The sequence below is a fragment of the Macaca nemestrina genome, chromosome 5 (genome assembly GCF_043159975.1).
Source record: "Macaca nemestrina isolate mMacNem1 chromosome 5, mMacNem.hap1, whole genome shotgun sequence".
Classification (NCBI taxonomy): Eukaryota; Metazoa; Chordata; class Mammalia; order Primates; family Cercopithecidae; genus Macaca; species Macaca nemestrina.
Genome location: NC_092129.1, coordinates 130345797 through 130367532, shown reverse-complemented (window position 1 = coordinate 130367532; position 21736 = coordinate 130345797). Strand labels below are relative to the sequence as shown.

Sequence of the window (21736 nt, the reverse complement as noted above, 5' to 3'; positions counted from 1 at the left end):
TAAGTCTAAAATCAAACTCACCATCTGCCATACCCAAATTATCTTCTCCTTATGTTTACATTTCTATGGGATCACCACTATATCGCCAGCACTGGGTTTTCCTTAATACCTCATCTGCTTCCATCTTCCCACTTCCTTACTATCAATCCAGTCAGACTTTTGCTTTTCCGTTGCTGCTAATTAATTACTGCAGACCTGGACTATTCAAGGGGCTTTCAATCTGATTGCCATGCCTAGTGCTTCCTCCTCCATCATAGCCTGCATACTGCTGCTGGGTTTCCTTCCTCTGCTTCTGTTATTGCCACTGCTTGCAACGCCCCCTTGTATCCTCTGCTGATCTAAAATCTTCCCACTTTTCAAGTCTAATATGTCTCCTGTTTCCTCCTAGTTAAGCTTTCTCTGACTACTTTAGCTCACACGGATTCCTTCTTGGAACCACTATAGCATCTGTTATCTGAGAAGTAGCAAGATATGTGGAGAGAATATTGGGTTGTGAGTTAATAGTCTGAATTTTAGTTCCAGCTCTGACCCTAACGCCTTACATGGCCTCAGGCAAGCCACCTTACTACCCTGGGTCTCAGTTTCCTCCTTATATAAAATAAGTGGGGTTCGACTAGCTGATCGGTTCAGCTTAAACATTTTATGTATTTATAAATATATGGCTCAGATACAGGCCATTTTATATATGAATTACTATGATTATGTCCCCACTTTCAGTTCTTTGCAGTTGATCTAAAATATTACTCCAACATTATCTGTCCTTTGTTTTTACCATGTTATTTTTCTCCTTCAAACATTCCACTGCACTTATCCATTTTATCTTTTTATTATGAGTTTTAAGGCCTTCATTGTATTCATATTTCTTCTATGCAATTGCCAGTTCTCTTTTGACTTTTATCTTGTTTTTCCACAGTAGTTATTCTACCTTTTTTTTTTTTTTTTTTTAGTAACAGTGCCCATGTATAGAATTATTTCATCTTTCCATTTATCAAGCCATATTTGTGTTTCATTTAGGATCTTCTTGATTTGTTCCTCTTATTCTAGTAGAGGCTTGGGTAAACTATCTTGCCTGCTTAGAATCCCATTCTAATACTTTCTCTCCTTGAAAAGGCACATTAAAAACAGAGACAAAATAACAGAAATTTTAAAATCCCAAAGCATGTCAATATATGCTTTTTATAATATTGTTTTATGTTTTTATTTTTTATTTTTTTGAGATGGAGTCTCACTCTGTCACCCACGCTGGAGTGCGGTGGCGCTAACTCAGCTCACTGCAACCTCCACCTCCTGGGTTCAAGTGATTCTCCTACCATAGCCTCCTGAGTAGCTGGAATTACAGGCGCCCACAACCATGCCTGGCTAATTTTTGTATTTTTAGTGCAGACGGGGTTTCATCATGTTGATCAGGCTGGTTTCGAACTCTTTAACTCAGGTGATCTGCCTGCCTCAGCCTCCCAGAGTGCTGGGATTACAGGCGTAAGCCACTGCGCCTGGCATGTTTTATGTTTTTTAAATGTATAATCTATATATTGATACCATTTTGACTTCACATTGATGATGATGCTCCCCAGAGGACCAATGGTTTGCTTGATGTAATATATGGGTTCCTGAGCACAATGAGGGTATTTACACACACCTTTTAGAGATTCTGTAGTGGATTGATGATGAGGGTATATACAAACCCTGCAAAGATTCTATAGTGGATTGATGATATGAAAGTCATTCATATAAAGTCTATAATAATGAGTGTAATTCATATATATTTACAAAGGACTACACTTCTAAAGAAGTGCAATTAACCCTCATTTTCAGTTTGAAACCAAAAATCACAATCTTGTCCAAGACTTTTTACTCTTCCCAGAAGTTCTGGGAGGGACTTTTGACATGGAGGTGAAGCCAGTAGAGTTAAGATGTATTTGAGATGTATTCTCACCAAGGAACGTATGCAATAAATAGTTTATACACATTGTGAGTATTTAAAGCAGATGTCAGCAAACTTTTTCTGTAAAGGGGCAGATAGCATATATTTTGGCCATTGCAGTAGTTTTAGTCTGCATAGTCTGCCACAACAAAATACCACAGATTGAGTGGCTTAAATAATAGAATTTATTTTCTCACAGTTCTGGAGGTTGGAGGTCCAAGATCAAGGTGCCAGCTGGTTTGAATTCTGGTGAGGGCTGTCTTCCTGGCTTGCATACAGCGGTCTTCTTGCTATGTCTTCATGTGGCCTTACCTTGGTGTGTACATGTGGGAGTTAGGGGAGGGAAGTAACTCTGTTTCTTTTTTCCTTCTCTTCTAAGGCCACCAGTTCTATGGGATTAAAGGTGGCATACCCCTATCCTTAAGATCTCGTTTAACCTTAATTACCGCCTAAGGATCCTGTCTCCAAATATAGTCACATTGAGGGTTAGGGGTTCAACATATGAATTTTGGGGATGAGGGAGACACAATTTAGTCTGTGTATCTCTGTCACAACTGTTCAACTCTTCCCTTGTAATGGGAGAGCAGCTGTTAACAAAAAGGCATAAATTATTTACATAGTTATTTGTGTATTGAAAATTTAAATTTGTATAATTTCCATGTGTTATGAAATTTTAAAAAAATGTTTTAAACCATTTAAATATGTAAAACCCATTCTTAGCTTGCAGGTCATAAAAAAACAGGTGGCAGGTTAGATTTGTCCCATGGACTATAGTTTGCAGTGTCTGTAGTTTTAGAGTATCAAGATTTACAGGATAGGAGTGATGAGTGTTAAAATCTCCTTGTGTGGTTCTGTTTTGAGGAGGGTACTTGATATTTTTCAGATGACTATGACAAGCTAATAGTACACCATTTCTCCTTTCCTTGCATGTTACAGGTACTGAAATTCGATGCCTATTTCCAAGAAGATGTTCCTATGTCAACTGAGGAACAGTATAGGATCCGTCAAGTGAACATTTACTATTATCTAGAAGATGACAGCATGTCTGTCATAGAGCCTGTTGTAGAAAATTCTGGAATCCCTCAAGGCAAGTTAATAAAACGGCAGCGGCTAGCCAAGAATGACCGGGGTGACCATTACCATTGGAAAGACCTAAATCGAGGAATAAACATCACAATTTATGGCAAAACTTTCCGCGTTGTTGACTGTGACCAATTCACACAGGTATAGCATATATTTTTGACAGTTGTGGGGTCTGAGGCATCATTCTAATTTATAGAAGGATACATTTCATTTATTAGGGTAAGGGGAGGACATTGGTAATCTGTTCTGCGTGAATTATTATGGTTGGCTAGGTATTTGCATGTGTGTATGTGCTAGTATGTGCCAACACTAGTAGTAACATAATTTTTTCAGAATGATATTGATACTTATTCACTCAAAATCAAACTCTCATCATAGATGAATCGTTTGGTAAGAAACCAGGTTAAAATGGCAGTTCAAATAGAGAGTAGGGGAATAGCACCCCTGCTGGGATGGAAGTATGGAAGAGGGATTAAACGTTTTATCTTAAGTGTTAGCTTACGAAAATAGCACTACTTCTATTAGCAGATATGAGCCTAAAACTTTTTGTGTAGCTCATATATTTTTGGTAAATGATACTTGCTATATTCCAGGAAAGCTTACCATCTAAAGAATTTCTGAAATAAAACCATTTTTAAATGAAAAAAACTCTTCTATATGTAAAAAGTCCTCTACTTTCTTTATTTCATAAGTTTGGATTTTTTAATACAAAGGAAACCCTTCTTAAAGTTACACGCATAGAGGCTATAGATGGCCTTTCTTTACTACAAAGTGTAGGAATTACGAAGTCAATTCCAGTTTGTCTTAGTTAAAAAAATATTTCTAGCAGCAAAGATATAGTTTCTGAAGTATATTATGTCCTTATTCCAGGATACCTAGTGCCGTATTTGACTAATTTTTACATGCAGTGAGCTTCTATGAATCCATTATTGTTCTCATTTAGTTTATTTAACAAATATTTATTTGCATGCCTGCTTTGTTCCAGGCAGTGTTCTAGGTGCCAAATGTAAGGACTTGCCTCTATAGAGGTTCTAATCTTGTTGGAGGAGATAAACAATAGCAAATAAATAGATTGATTATATGTCAGATGATGATAAGAGCAATGGAGAAAAGTAAAGCTGAGTAAAGGGAATGGAAGTTGAGGGGCTCTTTATAAAGGCGGATCAGAGAATGCCTCAGTGATAAGATGCCACATGAATAGAGGCCTGAAAGAAGTAAAGAAAGGAGCGATGGCATCAGTGCCATTCCAAAACATTAGAGAAAAATAGCTTCAAAAGTAGAGGTGCTAGACCATCTTTGAGATATTCTCCCGTTCCAACATATTTTTATCTCTTTGTTTTTTAGGTGTCTGAGGTCTTATATATCATAGGCAGTTTCACAATTGTACCAACAGTGAGAAATTATAAAATGTTATCTAAACATAAAGGTATTAACAATTATTTTTACTGTTGTGTTTTCATAACAATTATTTTTACAGTTGTGTTTTTATGGGCAATTTGAACATTTGCAAATTAATCACTCAACAGTTGATCTATTTATAGTCAGTTCTCATTATTCACAGTAATTATGACTATAAAGTCACCACAAACACTGAATTAGTGAATACTGAACCACTGGTCTTAGAGGAAATACAGGGTTGGGTTCCCACCAATCTCTGGCCACATTTTTGTCGACTGATCAATACGTAAGTTTGATTTATATGTGTTTCTGTTTAAAGACACCTTATTTAATATATACAGTTGATTCATTAACATTAAACTCACACCCAACAGCACTATAACTCATGTCTGAACAAAGCTTATCTAAGGCATGCATTTTCTCTATGAGGTGTGTTACAGCCTTCTTGTGCTTAGGAACACTAAATAGCACTTCAGTGCTAGGCATTGGGACCCTTTAAATAGTAAAATCACCAGCAAAAAACAAAAATGCAAGAAGTGTGGCACCTTCATGTATATATATGTGTATGTGTATATGTATATGTATATGTATATGCATATGTATATGTATATGTATGCATATGTGGATCACATTTTCTTTTTCCAGTTTACCACTGATGGGCATTCAGGTTGATTCCATGTCTTCGCTATTGTGAATAGTGCTGCAGTGAACATACTTGTGGATATGTCTTTATGGCAGAATGATTTATGTTCCTTTGGGTATATACTCAATAATGAGATTCCTAGGTCAAATGGTAGTTCTGTTTTCAGGTCTTTTAGGAATCACCACACTGCTTTCTACAATGGTTGAACTAATTTATACTCTCATCAACAGTGTATAAACATTTCTTTTTCTCCACGACCTTGACAGCACCTGTTATTTTTTGACTTTTTAATAATGACCATTCTGACTGGTGTGAGATGGTATTATATTGTGGTTTTGATTTGCATTTCTCTAATGATCAGTGATGCTGAGCTTTTTTTTTTTATATGTTTATTGGCCGTGTGTATGTCTTCTTTTGAGAAGTGTCTGTTTATGTCCTTTGCCCACTTTTTAATGGGGTTCTTTGTTTTTTTTCTTGTAAATTAAAGTTTCTTATAGATGGTGCATATTGGACCTTTGTCAGATGCATAGTTTGCAAATATTTATTTCCCATTCTTTAGACTGTTCTTTTACTCTGTTGTTGCTTTCTTTTGCTCTGCAGAAACTCTTACGTTTAATTAGATGCCATTTGTCAATTTTTGCTTTTGTTGTGATTGCTTTTGGTTATGAAATCTTTACCCATTCCTATATTTAGAATGGTGTTGCCTTAGTTGTCTTCCAGGATGTTTATAGTCTTGGGTTTTACATTTAAGTCTTTAATCTATATTGAGTTGATTTTCATATCTGGCGTAAGAAAGGAGTCTGGTTTCAATCTTCTGCATATGGCTAGCAGATTATCCCAGCACTTTTCCCCATTGCTTGTTTTTGTCAACTTTGTTGAAGATCAGATAATTATAGGTGTGCAGCCTTATTTCTGAGCTCCCTGTTCTGTTCTATTGGTCTGTGTGTCTGTTTTTGTACCAGTACCATACTGTTTTGGTTACTGTAGCCCTGTAGTGTAGTTTGAAGGCAGGTAACGTGATGCCTCCAGATTTGTTCTTTTGCTTAGAATTGCCTTGACTATTCAGGCTCTTTTTGGATACCACTGCATTTTGAAGTATTTTTTTCTAGTTCTGTGAAGAGTGTCATTGGCAATTTGAAAGGAATAGCATTGAATCTGTACATTGCTTTGGGCAGTATGGTGACTTTAAAGATATTGATTCTTCGTATCCATGAGCATGTAATGTGTTTTCATTTGCTTATGTCATCTGATTTCCTTAAGCAGTGTTTTGTAATTCTCATTGTAGAGATCTTTCACCTCCATGGTTAGCTGTATTCCTAGGTATTTTATTCTTTTTGTGACAGCTGTAAATGGGATTGTGTTCCTGATTTTGCTCTCAGCTTGGCTGTTGTTGGTGTATAGGAATGCTAGTGATTTTTGTATGTTGATTTTGTATCCTAAAATTTTGCTGAAATTGTTTATTACCTTAAGGAGTTTTTGGGACGAGGCTATGGAGTTTTCTAGATATAGAATCATGTTGTCTCCAAACAGGGATAGTTTGACTTTCTCTCTTCCTACTTGGATGTCCTTCATTTCTTTCTCTTGCCTGATTGTTCTGGGCAAGACTTCCAATACTGTGTTGGATAGAAGTTGTGAGAGAGGGCATCCTTTTCTTGCGTCAGTTTTCAAGAGGAATGCTTCCAGCTTTTCCCTGTTCAATATAATGTTGGCTGTGGGTTTTTCATAGATGGCTCTTTTTATTTTGAGGTGTGTTCCTTTAATACCTATGTATGTATGTATGTATGTATTTATTTATTTATTTATTTATTATACTTTAAGTTCTAGGGTACATGTGCACAATGTGCAGGTTTGTTACATATGTATACATGTGCCATGTTGGTGTGCTGCACCCATTAACTCGTCATTTACATTAGGAATATCTCCTAATGCTCTCCCTCCCCTCTCCCCTCACCCCACAACAGGCACTGGTGTGTGATGTTCCCAACCCTGTGTCCAAGTGTTCTCATTGTTCAGTTCCCACCTGTGAGTGAGAACATGCAGTGTTTGGTTTTCTGTCCTTGCGATAGTTTGAGAATGATGGTTTCCAGCTTCATCCATGTCCCTTCAAAGGACATGAACTCATCCTTTCTAATGGCTGCATAGTATTCCATGGTGTATATGTGCCACATTTTCTTAATCCAGTCTGTCACTGATGGACATTTGGGTTGATTCCAAGTCTTTGCTATTGTGAATAGTGCCACAAGAAGCATATGTGTGCATGTGACTTTATAGCAGCATGATTTATAATCTTTTGGGTATATGCCCAGTAATGGGATGGGTGGGTCAAATGGTATTTCTAGTTCTAGATCCTTGAGTAATCACCACACTGTCTTCCACAATGGTTGTATTAGTTTAGAGTCTCACCAACAGTGTAAAAGCGTTCCTGTTTCTCCACATCCTCTCCAGCACCTGTTGTTACCTGACTTTTTAATGATCACCATTCTAACTGGTGTGAGATGGTATCTCATTATGGTTTTGATTTGCATTTTGCATTTCTCTGATGACCAGTGATGATGAGCATTTTTTCTTTCTTTTTTTTTTTTTTTAATTATACTTTAAGTTCTAGGTACATGTGCACAACGTGCAGGTTTGTTACATATTTATACTTGTGCCATGTTGGTGTGCTGTACCCATCAACTCATCAGCACCCATCAACTCGTCATTTACATCAGGTATAACTCCCAATGCCATCCCTCCCCCTCCCCCTCCCCATAATAGGTCCCGGTGTGTGATGTTCCCCTTCCAGAGTCCGAGTGATCTCATTGTTCAGTTCCCACCTATGAGTGAGAACATGCAGTGTTTGGTTTTCTGTTCTTGCGATAGTTTGCTGAGAATGATGGTTTCCAGCTGCATCCATGTCCCTACAAAGGACACAAACTCATCCTTTTTTATGACTGCATAGTATTCCATGGTGTATATGTGCCACATTTTCTTAATCCAGTCTGTCACTGATGGACATTTGGGTTGATTCCAAGTCTTTGCTATTGTGAATAGTGCCGCAATAAACATACGTGTGCATGTGCCTTTATAGCAGCATGATTTATAATCCTTTGGGTATATACCCACTAATGGGCTGGCTGGGTCATATGGTATTTCTAGTTCTAGATCTCTGAGGAATCACCATACTGTTTTCCACAGTGGTTGAACCAGTTTACAATCCCACCAACAGTGTAAAAGTGTTCCTATTTCTCCACATCCTCTCCAGCACCTGTTGTTTCCTGACTTTTTAATGATTGCCATTCTAACTGGTGTGAGATGGTGTCTCATTGTGGTTTTGATTTGCATTTCTCTGATGGCCAGTGATGACGAGAATTTTTTTCATGTGCCTGTTGGCTGTATGAATGTCTTCTTTTGAGAAATGTCTATTCATATCCTTTGCCCACTTTTTGATGGAGTTGTTTGTTTTTTTCTTGTAAATTTGTTTGAGTTCTTTGTAGGTTCTGGATATTAGCCCTTTGTCAGATGAGTAGATTGCAAAAATTTTCTCCCATTCTGTAGGTTACCTGTTCACTCTGATGGTAGTTTCGTTTGCTGTGCAGAAGCTCTTTAGTTTAATTAGATCCCATTTGTCAATTTTGGCTTTTGTTGCCGTTGCTTTTGGTGTTTTAGACATGAAGTCCTTGCCCATGCCTATGTCCTGAATGGTATTACCTAGGTTTTCTTCTAGGGTTTTTATGGTTTTAGGTCTAACATTTAAGTCTCTAATCCATCTTGAATTAATTTTCGTATAAGGAGTAAGGAAAGGATCCAGTTTCAGCTTTCTACTTGTGGCTAGCCACTTTTCCCAGCACCATTTATTAAATAGGGAATCCTTTCCCTATTTCTTGTTTTTCCTCAGGTTTGTCAAAGATCAGATGGCTGTAGATGTGTGGTATTATTTTTGAGGGCTCTGTTCTGTTCCATTGGTCTATATCTCTGTTTTGGTACCAGTACCATGCTGTTTTGGTTACTGTAGCCTTGTAGTACAGTTTGAGGTCAGGTAGCGTGATGCCTCCAGCTTTGTTCTTTTGACTTAGGATTGTCTTGGCAATGCGGGGTCTTTTTTGGTTCCATATGAACTTTAAAGCAGTTTTTTCCGATTCTGTGAAGAAAGTCATTGGTAGCTTAATGGGGGTGGCATTGAATCTATAGATTACCTTGGGCAGTATGGCCATTTTCATGATATTGATTCTTCCTATCCATGAGCATGGTATGTTCTTCCATTTGTTTGTGTCCTCTTTTATTTCACTGAGCAGTGGTTTGTAGTTCTCCTTGAAGAGGTCCTTTACATCCCTTGTAAGTTGGATTCCTAGGTATTTTATTCTCTTTGAAGCAATTGTGAATGGAAGTTCATTCATGATTTGGCTCTCTGTTTGTTTGTTACTGGTGTATAAGAATGCTTGTGATTTTTGTACATTGATTTTGTATCCTGAGACTTTGCTGAAGTTGCTTATCAGCTTAAGGAGATTTTGGGCTGAGATGATGGGGTTTTCTAAATATACAATCATGTCATCTGCAAACAGGGACAATTTGACTTCTTCTTTTCCTAACTGAATACCCTTGTTTTCTTTCTCTTGCTTGATTGCCCTAGCCAGAACTTCCAACACTATGTTGAACAGGAGTGGTGAGAGAGGGCATCCCTGTCTTGTGCCAGTTTTCAAAGGGAATGCTTCCAGTTTTTGCCCATTCAGTATGATATTGGCTGTGGGTTTGTCATAAATAGCTCTTATTTTGAGATACATTCCATCAATACCGAATTTATTGAGAGTTTTTAGCATGAAGGACTGCTGAATTTTGTCAAAGGCCTTTTCTGCATCTATTGAGATAATCATGTGGTTTTTGTCTTTGGTTCTGTTTATATGCTGGATTATGTTTATTGATTTGCTGCGTATGTTGAACCAGCCTTGCATCCCAGGGATGAAGCCCACTTGATCATGGTGGATAAGCTTTTTGATGTGCTGCTGGATTCAGTTTGCCAGTATTTTATTGAGGATTTTTGCATCGATGTTCATCAGGGATATTGGTCTAAAATTCTCTTTTTTTGTTGTGTCTCTGCCAGGCTTTGGTAGCAGGATGATGTTGGCCTCATAAAATGAGTTAGGGAGGATTCCTTCTTTTTCTATTGATTGGAATAGTTTTCATGTGTCTGTTGGCTGCATTAATGTCTTCTTTTGAGAAGTGTCTGTTCATATCCTTTGCCCACTTTTTGATGTGGTTGTTTGATTTTTTCCTTGTAAATTTGTTTAAGTTCTTTGTAGATTCTGGATATTTGCCCTTTGTCAGATGGGTAGATTGTAAAAATTTTCTCCCATTCTGTAAGTTACCTGTTCACTCTGATGGTAGTTTCTTTTGCTGTGCAGAAGCGCTTTAGTTTAAAATTAGATCCCACTTGTCAATTTTGGCTTTTATTGCCATTGCTTTTGGTGTTTTAGTCATGAAGTCCTTACCCATGTCTATGTCCTGAATGGTATTGCCTAGATTTTCTTCTAGGGTTTTTAAGATTTTAGGTCTAACATTTAAGTCTTTAATCCATCTTGAACTAATTTTTGTATAAGGTATAAAGTAGGGATCCAGTTTCAGCTTTCTACATATGGCTAGCCAGTTTTCCCAGCACCATTTATTAAATAGGGAATCATTTCCCCATTTCTTGTTTTTGTCAGGTTTGTCAAAGATCAGATGGTTGTAGATGTGTGATGTTATTTCCGAGGGCTCTGTTCTGTTCCATTGGTCTATATGTCTGTTTTGGTACCAGTACCATGCTGTTTTGGTTACTGTAGCCTTGTAGTATAGTTTGAAGTCAGGTAGCATGATGCCTCCAGCTTTGTTCTTTTGGCTTAGGATTGTCTTGGCAATGCGGGCTTTTTTTTGGTTCCATATGAACTTTAAAGTAGTTTTTTCCAATTCTGTGAAGAAAGTCATTGGTAGCTTGATGGGGATGGCATTGAATCCACTTGGTGCAGAGCTGAGTTCAATTCCTGGATATCCTTGTTAACTTTCTGTCTCGTTGATCTGTCTAATGTTGACAGTGGGGTGTTAAAGTTTCCCATTATTATTGTGTGGGAGTCTTAAGTTTCTTTGTAGGTCTCTAAAGACTTGCTTTATGAATCTGGGTGCTCCTATATTGGGTGCATATATATTTAGGATAGTTAGCTCTTTTTGTTGAATTGATCCCTTTACCATTATGTAATGGCCTTCTTTGTCTCTTTTGATCTTTGATGGTTTAAAGTCTGTTTTATCAGAGACTAGGGTTGCAACCCCTGCTTTTTTTTGTTTTCCATTTGCTTGGTAGATCTTCCTCCATCCCTTTATTTTGAGCCTGTGTGTGTCTCTGCACATGAGATGGGTCTCCTGAATACAACACACTGATGGGTCTTGAGTCTTTATCCAATTTGCCAGTCTGTGTCTTTTAATTGGAGCATTTAGTCCATTTACATTTAAGGTTAATATTGTTATGTGTGAATTTGATCCTGTCATTATGATGTTAGCTGGTTATTTTACTTGCTGGTTGATGCAGTTTCTTCCTAGCATTGAGGGTTTTTGCAATTTGGCATGTTTTTGCAGTAGCTGGTACTGTTTTTTCCTTTCCACGTTTAGTGCTTCCTTCAGGAGCTCTTGTAGGGCAGGCCTGGTGTTGACAAAATCTCTCAGTATTTGTTTGCATGTAAAGGATTTTATTTCTCCCTCACTTATGAAGCTTAGTTTGGCTGGATATGAAATTCTGGGTTGAAAATTATTTTCTTTAAGAATCTTGAATATTGGCCCCCACTGTCTTCTGGCTTGTAGAGTTTCTGCTGAGAGATCCGCTGTTGGTCTGATGGGCTTCCCTTTGTGGGTAACCCGACCTTTCTCTGTGGCTGCCCTTAACATTTTTTCTTTCATTTCAACTTTGGTGAATCTGACAATTATGTGTCTTGGAGTTGCTCTCTTCAAGGAGTATCTTTGTGGCGTTCTTTGTATTTCCTGAATTTGAATGTTGGCCTGCCTCACTAGGTTGGGGAAGTTCTCCTGGATAATATCCTGAGGAGTGTTTTTCAACTTGGTTCCATTCTCCCTGTCACTTTCAGGTACACCAATCAGACGTAGATTTGGTCTTTTCACCTAATTCCATATTTCTTGGAGGGTTTGTTGCTTTTTACTCTTTTTTTCTCTAAACTTCTCTTCTCGCTTCATTTCATTCATTTGATCTTCAGTCACTGATACCCTTTCTTCCACTTGCTCAAATCAGCTACTGAAGCTTGTGTATACATCACATAGTTCTCGTGCCATGGTTTTCAGCTCTATCAGGTCACTTAAGGACTTCTCTGCACTGTTTATTCTAGTTAGCCATTCATCTAATCTTTTTTCAAGGTTTTTAGCTTCTTTGCGATGGGTTCGAACATCCTTCTATAGCTCAGAGAAGTTTGTTATTACTGATGGCCTGAAGCCTTCTTCTCTCAACTTGTCAAAATAATTCTCTGTCCAGTTTTGTTCTGTTGCTGGCAAGGAGCTGTGTTCCTTTGGAGGAAAGAGGCGCTCTGATTTTTAGAATTTTCAGCTTTTCTGCTCTGGTTTCTCCCCGTCTTTGTGGTTTTATGTACCTTTGGTCTTTGATGATGGTGACGTACAGATGGGGTTTTGGTGTAGATGTCCTTTCTGTTTGTTAGTTTTCCTTCTAACAGTCAGGACCCTCAGCTGCAGGTCTGTTAGAGTTTGCTGGAGGTCCACTCCAGACCCTGTTTGCCTGCATATCAGCAGCGGAGGGCTGCAGAACAGCAAATATTGCAGAATGGCAGATATTGCTGCCTGATCCTTCCTCTGGAAGCTTTGTCTCGGAGGGGCACCTGGCTGTATGAGGTGTCGGTTGGCCCCTACTGGGAGGTGTCTCCCAGTTAGGCTACTCAGGGGTCAGGGACCCACTTGAGGAGGCAGTCTGTCCGTTCTCAGATCTCAAACTCCATGCTGGGAGAACCACTACTCTCTTCAAAGCTGTCAGACAGGGATGTTTAAGTCTGCAGAAGTTTCTGCTGTCTTTTGTTCAGCTATGCCCTGCCCCCAGAGGTGGAGTCAGAGGCAGGCAGGCCTCCTTGAGCTGCAGTAGGTTCCACTCAGTTCGAGCTTCCTGGCTGCTTTGTTTACCTATTCAAGCCTCAGCAATGGCGGACGCCCCTCCCCCAGCCTCACTGCCATCTTGCAGTTTGATCTCAGACTGCTTTGCTAACAGTGAGAGAGGCTCCGTGGACGTGGGACCCTCCGAGCCAGGCGCGGGATATAATTTCCTGGTGTACCGTTTGCTAAGGCCATTGGAAAAGCACAGTATTAGGGTGGGAGTGTCTGATTTTCCAGATACCATCTGTCACAGCTTCCCTTTGCTGGGAAAGGGAATTCCCTGACCCCTTACACTTCCCAGGTGAGGCGATGCCCTGCCCTGCTCCATGGGCTGCACCCACTGTCTGACAAGCCCCAGTGAGATGAACCCAGTACCTCAGTTGGAAATGCAGAAATCACCCGTCTTCTGCGTTACTCACACTGGGAGCTTCACACTGGAGCTGTTCCTATTCGGCCATCTTGGAACCTCTCCTACTTAGTTTATTGAGAATTTTTCTCATTAAGGGATACTGAATTTTATCCAAAGTCTTTTCTATAGCAATTGAGATAATCATGTGGTTTTTGTCTCTAGTTTTGTTTATGTGATGAATCACATTTATTGATTTGTGTATGTTGAACCAACTTTGCATCCTGGGAATGAAGCCTACTTCATTGTGGTGGATTACCTTTTTGATGTGCTTCTGGATTCAGTTTGCAAATATTTTGTTGAGTATATTTGCATCGATTTTCATCAAATATATTGGCCTGAAGTTTTCTTTTTCTGTTGTGTTTCTGCCAGGTTTTGGTATCAGAATGATGCTGGCCTCATAGAATGAGTTAGAGAGGAATACTTCCTCCTCAACTTTTTGGAATATTTTCTGTAAGAATAGTACCAGCTTTTGGCCAGGCGCGGTGGCTCATGCCTATGATCCCAGCACTTTGGGAGGCCGAGGTGGGTGGATCATGAGGTTAGGAGATTGAGACCATCCTGGCTAACATAGTGAAACCCCATCTCTACTAAAATTACGAAAAATTAGCCAGGCGTGGTGGCAGGCACCTGTAGTCCCAGCTACTCAGGGGGCTGAGGCAGGAGAATGGCATGAACCTGGGAGGTGGAACTTGCAGTGAGCTGAGATAGCGTGACTGCACTCCAGTCTGGGCGACAGAGCAAGACTCCATCTCAAAAAAAAAAAAAAAAAAAAAAAAAGTACCAGCTGTTCTTTGTATATCTGGTAGAATTCAACTGTGAATCCATCTGGCTCTGGGTCTTTTTTGATTTATAGGCTATTGATTACTGATTAAATTTCAGAGCTTGTTATTGGTCTGTTCAGGGAATCAGTTTCTTCCTAGTTCAGTCTTGGGAGGGTGTATGTGTCCAGGAATTTATCCATCTCTTCTAGGTTTTCTAGTGTGTGTGCATACAGGTGTTCCTTATATTCTCTGATGGTTGCTTATTTTTCTGTGAGGTCAGTGGTAACATCCCCTTTGTTACTTCTAATTGTGTTTATTTAGATCTTCTCTCTTCTACATTGGTCTAGCTACTGGCCTATCTTTTCAATAAAAACCAACTCTTGGATTCATTGATCTTTTTAATGGTTTTTTGTGTCTTGATTTCCTTCAGTTCAGCTCTCATTTTGGTTATTCCTTGTCTTCTGCTAGCTTTGAGGTTGATTTGCTCTTGCTTCTGTAGTTTTTTCAGTTGTGATATTAGGTTGTTAATTTGACATGTAACTTTTTGACATGGGCATGTAGTGCTATAAATTTCCGTCTTAATATTGCCTTAGCTGTGTCACAGAGATTCTGGTATGTTGTATCTTTGTTCTCATTACTTTCAAAGAAGTTCTTGATTTCTGCCTTAATTTCATTATTTACCCAAAAGTCATTCAGGAGCAGATTGTTTAATGTCCATGTAATTGCATGGTTTTGAGTGTTTTTTGTTTTTTTTTTTAGTTTTGACTTCTATTTTTATTATGCTGTCATCTGGGAATGTGTTTGTTATGATTTTGATTCTTTTGCATTTCCTGAGAATTGTTTTCTGTTTGATTATGTGGTCGATTTTAGAATATGTGCCATGTGCTGATGAGAATAATGTATACTCTGTTGTTTTTGGGTGGAAAGTTCTGTAGAGGTTGGTCAGATTCATTTGGTCCGATGTTGAGTTAGGTCCTGAATATCTTTGTTAATTTTCTGCCTCAATGATGTGTTTGATACTGTCAGGAAAGTGTTAAAGTCTCCCACTGCTGTTGTGTTGGAGTTTAAGTCTCGTTTTAGATCTCTAAGAACTTGTTTTTTGAATCTGGGTGTTCCTATGTTGGGTGCATATGTATTTAGCATAGTTAGGGTTTTTTTTTTTTGGTTGAGTTGGATCCTTTAGCATTATACAATGCCCTTCTTTGTCTTTTTTGATCTTTGTTGGTTTAAAGTCTATTTTGTCTGAAATTAGGACCACAACCCCTGCTTTTTTCTATTTTCCATCTACTTGGTAGATTTTCATCTATCCCTTTACTTTGAGCCTTTGGGTGTGAGATAGGGCTCTTGAAGACAGCATACCATTGGGTCTTCCTCTTTTTATCCAGCTTGTTATTCTGTGTTTTGTTTTCAGTTTTTTGTTTTGTTTAGTTTTATTTTTCTTTTCTTTTCTTTTTTTTTTGAGACAGAATCTCACTTTGTCACCCAGGCTGGCATGCAGTGGCGTGATCTCAGCTTACTGCAAACTCTGCCTCATGGGTTCAAGTGATTCTCCTGCCTCAGCCTCCCTAGTAGTTGGGATTACAGGTGTGTACCACCATGCCTGGCTAATTTTTGTATTTTTTAGCAGAGACGGGGTTTCACCATGTTGGCCAGGCTGGTCCTAAACTCCTGACCTCAAGTGATCCACCCACCTCTGCCTTCCAAAGTACCGGGATTACAGGCATAAGCCACCATACCTGTCCTCTGTGCCTTTTAAATGGGGCCTTTACCCCATTTATATTTAAGTTTAGTATTGATATGTGTGGATTTGATCCTGTCATTGTGTTGTTCGCTGGTTATTATGCTGGCGTGTTTATGTGGTTGCTTTATAGTGTCACTGGTCTGTGTACTTAAGTGTGTTTTGTATTGGCTGGTAATGGCATTTCCTTTCCATATTTAGTGTTCCTTTTAAGATCTCTTGTAAGGCGGGTCTGGTGGTAATGAACTCTCTCAGCATTTGCTTATTTGAAAAGGATCTTATTTCTCCTTTGCTAAGAAACTTAGTTTGGTTAGATATGAAATTCTTGGTTGAAGATTTTTCTTCTTTAAGAATGTTGAATATAGGCCCCCAATCTCTTCTGGCTTGTAGGGTTTCAGCTGAGAAGTTTCCAGTGTTAGCCTGACGGGGTTCCCTTTGTACATGACCTGCCCTTTCTCTGTAGCTGCTTTTAACATTCTTTCTTTCATTTTGACCTTTGAAAATCTGATGATTCTGTGGCTTGGGGATGATCTCCTTGTGTAGAATCTTGCAGGGATTCTTTGTATTTCCTTAATTTGATTGTTGGCTTCTCTGGTGAGGTTGAGGAGGTTTTTGTGGACGATATCCTGAAGTATGTTTTCCAAGTTGTTTGCTTTCTCACTTCCCTTTCGGGAATGTCTGGTGAAATCTGAGCACTTGGTTTGTCTTTCCTATTTTGCTAAAATGTTTTCTGTTCTAATATAACCAGTGGGTATGCTTTTGTTTTTTTCTTTTTTGGTGAGGGGAAGGGACTTAATCATATACAGTATTTGTTTTAAGTGAATTAGAAAATTGGGAATATGATTTCAGCCTAACTTGGCCATTGTGCAGCTTGCCTTCAGACCTAATAGGAATTACATATTGTTTGAAACCATGGTTAGGTTCCAGATATATGGAAGTAAGCAATCCTAAGACTTACTCTGTTAGAGGCACCTAACTAAATTTGATTTAAATTCATATTTGAAAACAGTTATTTTGCCATTGTGCATCCCAACTAGCTTAGCAAATACCTAGCAATATAACAATATAAAATACTTCAGGTAACTCCCGATTATTATCTGCATTATGGAGTTGGCTCAGTTGGAAACTTAATACAGCGTACATGCGCTCAAGCAGCAAACTAATGTTTAACTTGAGCAATGGCATAGAAATCATGATTACGCTTTTTCTTTCTTTTTTTGTTTTTTTTTTGAGGCAGGGTCTTGCTGTCATGCAGACTGGAGTGCAATGTCATGATCATGGCTCACTGCAGCCTCGACCTCCTGAGCTCAAGTGGTACACTCACTTCAGCCTCCTGAGTAGCCTGGACTGCAGGCAAATGCCATCAAACCAGTCTAACTTTTAAATTTTTTTGTAGAAACAGGGTCTCACTATGTTGCTCAGGCTGGTTGTGAACTCCTACGTTTCAGGAGTCCTCCTACCTCAGCCTCCCAAAGTGCTGAGATTGTAGGCCTGAGCCACAGTGCCTGGCCCATACACTTATTTTTATATCATCAGTTTATAACTTACTCTAAAAAGCTCTAAGAAAGATGATCATTGTTAACTTTCAATTATTTAGGTATTTTTAGAAAGCCAAGGAATTGAATTAAATCCACCAGAGAAGATGGCTCTTGATCCTTACACCGAACTCCGAAAACAGCCTCTTCGTAAGTATGTCACCCCATCAGACTTTGATCAACTCAAGCAATTTCTCACCTTTGACAAACAGGTAAGTGACAGAGGAACTGCAGTAGGCTTATTTATTTCCAAATGTGACCTATACTTATTGGCAAAAGGTTTGGGTAGCTGTATTGGTAACTATTTTGAAACATTACAGCTATAATTGAACTGTTGGGACACAGTACTATCTTTCTGCTTTCATCAAGGGTTACAGGTACAGGAATGCCTGCATTTCATATGGAGATCCAAAGAAGATTGTGGAGTTGCAGAGTCGTTTTGTGAATCCCACCAAACATTTAAATCTCAAAACAATTCCTGAGCTACGTCTGCTTCCCACCTTACGTTTCCAATTGACAATTTCTTTCCCTTAAAATGAGCTAATTTCATAGACTCCTTTGGGAAACCATAAATCGATTATTGGGAAATTTAAAAAATATGCATATATATAGGTTCTAATGTTAAAATGTTTAATTTCACAGAAACCCCACTACAGATGCTTCGTTGTTATATGTTATATTAATATTGGAGTCCAGAATGTTCTGAGCATTTTCCAACTCCGTTCCAACCTTCCTAATCCTCTCCCTTGTGAACTGATGTGTATAAGCAGATTTAAATCCTTTCCTTTCTGTACTAAAGGGAGAGAGAAAAGGAAGAGATCACCCTCCGTGCTTCTTTGCTGTTCCTTTTCTTTAGACATTTAACCCCTTTTAGTTCAGAAAATGTAAACTAGCACTAGCATGGTCTTTTAAGGATTTTGTTCATATCAGTCATATATCTGTTATTATTTTGTATTTAAAGATTGTGTTTATTCCCATGATTTGAAGAAGCCTAGCAAAAAAAAAAAAAAAAAAGATTGTGTTTATATTATTGCTAGAAGATATGTGTTGATGGGACCAAAAAAAGACTGGTTAATAAATAAAAATTTTTTCTATACTAATTATATATATACTATATTCACATATACCTTTATTAATATTTATAAACCACTATGTAAAGAACTTCATTGCTCTTTTAATTTAGCTTCTCTTTCACTGACTAATATTTTGGATCAAAGTGAGCTCTTCTTTTCTGGCACAAACTTATAATTCTATTATTTAATTATTTCCGGCTGCTGACATATGGTACATAATTTCAGATGTTTTAGTATCTTTGATGAATATTTCTTTTTTTTTTTTCAATTTACCCCATCTGAAATTACTTCATAGTCTTTCCAGCTAATCTTTTCATCATTAATACATAATTGCCAAAGTAGTCAAGTTGAACTCCCTACTTTTAAGATTCTTGAGTCACTACTTTGGATTCTTCAAAGGTCCTTCGATTTTATGCGATCTGGGATGATACAGACAGCATGTATGGTGAATGTCGGACCTACATTATTCATTACTATCTTATGGATGATACGGTGGAAATTCGAGAGGTCCACGAACGGAATGATGGAAGAGATCCTTTCCCACTCCTGATGAACCGCCAGCGTATGCCCAAAGTTTTGGTGGAAAATGCAAGTATGTTTGATTCAATTTATTCTCTGTTACTTGGGATATTTTTAGGTTCTTAAAGGAGTTAATCAGTATCCATAATTCGTTTATACTTGGAAGCCTCTAGCTATTTTTGCTTAGATGCTCAGAAAATGGCTTCCCACAGCTTTCCTCCTTTACTTGCCCCTTGGTCCAGGCATGTCCCCAAGACAGTCTGGTACCCAGGTCAAGGAAACAAAACCAAAACAACAGTGGGGGGTTTATTTAAAGTGCAGTAGAGCAAGGTTTCTGAACTGAAACGATTTAATATTAGATTTTTAATGCATTTTTCAAACAGACTTGTTTTCATTCAAGGATATGAATGAAAGCTTAGCCTTTCTTTATATGCTTTCCTGACTTTGCTTCTCACTTCAACTACCTCCTAAACAGGAAGTTTCTATGTGGTTTAACTTGAGATTGGAAAAGGCATGTCTGTGACTCATAGAGGTGAGGTCCATTGTGTCAAACCCAGCTCATTCTTTGCTGGTTTAAAATTACCTAGCATGGGCTGGGCACAATGGCACACTCCTGTAATCCCAGCACTTTGGGAGACTGAGGTGGGTGGATTGCTGGAGCCCAAGAGTTTGAGACCAGCCTGAGCAATGTGATGAAACCCCATCTCTACAAAAAATACAAAAATTAGCCGTGCTTGGTGCCACACACCTGTATTCCCAGCTACTTGGGAGGCTGAGGTGGTAGGATCATCTGAGCCTGGGAGGTCGAGGCTGCGGTGAGCTGTGATTGTGCTGCTGCACTTCAGCCTGGGCAACAGAGTGGGACCCTATCTCAAGAAAAAGAAAAAAAATTACCTACCATGTTTGAGAGTGGCAGTGCAACAAAATGGCAGCAGATATCTGCTGTTCACTAGTTCCTGGGATGAGTAGGCTTGCTTTAGTTATTGTTCTAGTAGTTTTTACATTTCTCTTAGAATAAAGTCATCTTGGTCACATGTAATGACTGACAACTCTCATGTTTGGGTGGCTGACAGAATTCTGTAAATGTGTTCATTGATTTTTTTTCTTTTTACTATATTTTTTGGGAATTAGGATATAAGAAATTTCAGGTATTGGGGCTGGGCACGGTGGCTCACTCCTGTAATCCCAGCACTTTGGGAGGCCGAGGTGGGTGGATCATGAGGTCAGGAGATCGAGACCATTCTAGCTAACATGGTGAAACTCCGTCTCTACTAAAAATACAAAAAATTAGCTGGGCGTGGTGGTGGGCGCCTGTAGTCCCAGCTACTCAGGAGGCTGAGGCAGGAGAATTGTTTGAACCTGGGAAGTGGAGGTTGCAGTGAGCCAAGATCGCGCCACTGCACTCCAGCCTGGGCAACAGAGCGAGACTCCGTCTCAAAAAAAAAAAAAAACAAAAAAAAAAACAGAAAAAGAAATTTCAGGTATTGAGCAAGAAGTTTGTCTACATTAGAGGTTATAAATAAACGTGTAGTCTGAGGCTAAATTCAACCTGTCCACATGTATTGCTTCTCTTGCACAGTGCTTTTTTATTAAAAAATGCATTATTATTTGTGGGTAAGGAGTTGGAGGTTCCCATCATTGAAAGAATGGATAAGCAAAATGTAGTGAAGGTACATTTTGATTAATATACAGTAGTTAGAAGCAGTAAACAAGATGTTCCCAGAAAGCAAGTGGATGGATCTTAAAACATAGTGCTGTGTAGGAAAAATACATAAAATTAGATATATAATGCTATAACACATGCAAAACACAGTACACATAGAACACATTCAGTCACATAGCTGCATTAGAATGATTGCATGTGAGGGGAGGAGAATGAGATTGGGGAAAAGGATAAAAGGGAGTGAAAATTGTCATCATTTTAGAATTACGAAAGTTTATATTATATATATATATTAAATGAAAATAACTGCTAATTCAACTTGTATGCTCAAGTAGAAACAACTGGATCTGTGCCCTAGTTCAACACAGTTTGGCTTCTACCTACTGTACATATTCTTATAATCAGTTCTCTATAGAACCGTCTTAGAGTTCAGTGGCAATGGGACTAATATACTAATTTTGGCCTTTCAGAATAATTAAACAAGCCTGAAATCCATGCAGTTCGGAGCTAACAAACATTAGATTTACAATAGATAAAGAAATAGGAGTATATTCAAGGTGGCATGAAAAGTCTCACTGAAACTAAATCCCTTTAAATGACAGATTCCAGGTTTGTCTCTGCCTTATCAATGTGACCTATATTGAAAACTTAATATGTAATTATCCTCTTCTATAATTTCCCAATTAAAAATTTTTTATCAAAGTTGCGTGGAGAGGCAACCTGGTGACATATATAGGGTTCTTTTCAAAAGTAGGAAACAGGCTGGGCACCGTGGCTCATGCCTATAATCCCATCACTTTGGGAGGCCAAGGCAGGAGGATCACCTGAGGTCAGGAGTTCGAGACCAGTCTGGCCAACATGATGAAACCCCATCTCTACTAAAAAATACA

The 21736-nt window shown here is 38.6% G+C and overlaps 1 protein-coding gene across 4 annotated transcripts in view; it reads left to right on the top strand.

Annotated features, from left to right (window-relative positions):
• LOC105490863 (EF-hand domain containing 1) overlaps window positions 1-21736 on the top strand; it is a 72903-nt gene that overhangs the window by 15180 nt on the left and 35987 nt on the right. For 3 of the 4 annotated variants that reach the window (XM_011756835.3, XM_011756834.2, XM_071096946.1), the window contains 3 exons: window positions 2858-3145; window positions 17654-17803; window positions 19064-19256. In XM_011756835.3, coding sequence (XP_011755137.2) covers window positions 2858-3145; window positions 17654-17803; window positions 19064-19256 — 631 coding nt within the window. Of the gene's footprint in view, window positions 1-2120; window positions 2238-2857; window positions 3146-17653; window positions 17804-19063; window positions 19257-21736 lie in introns of all 4 variants that reach the window. The other variant, XM_011756836.3, reaches the window with a different exon arrangement.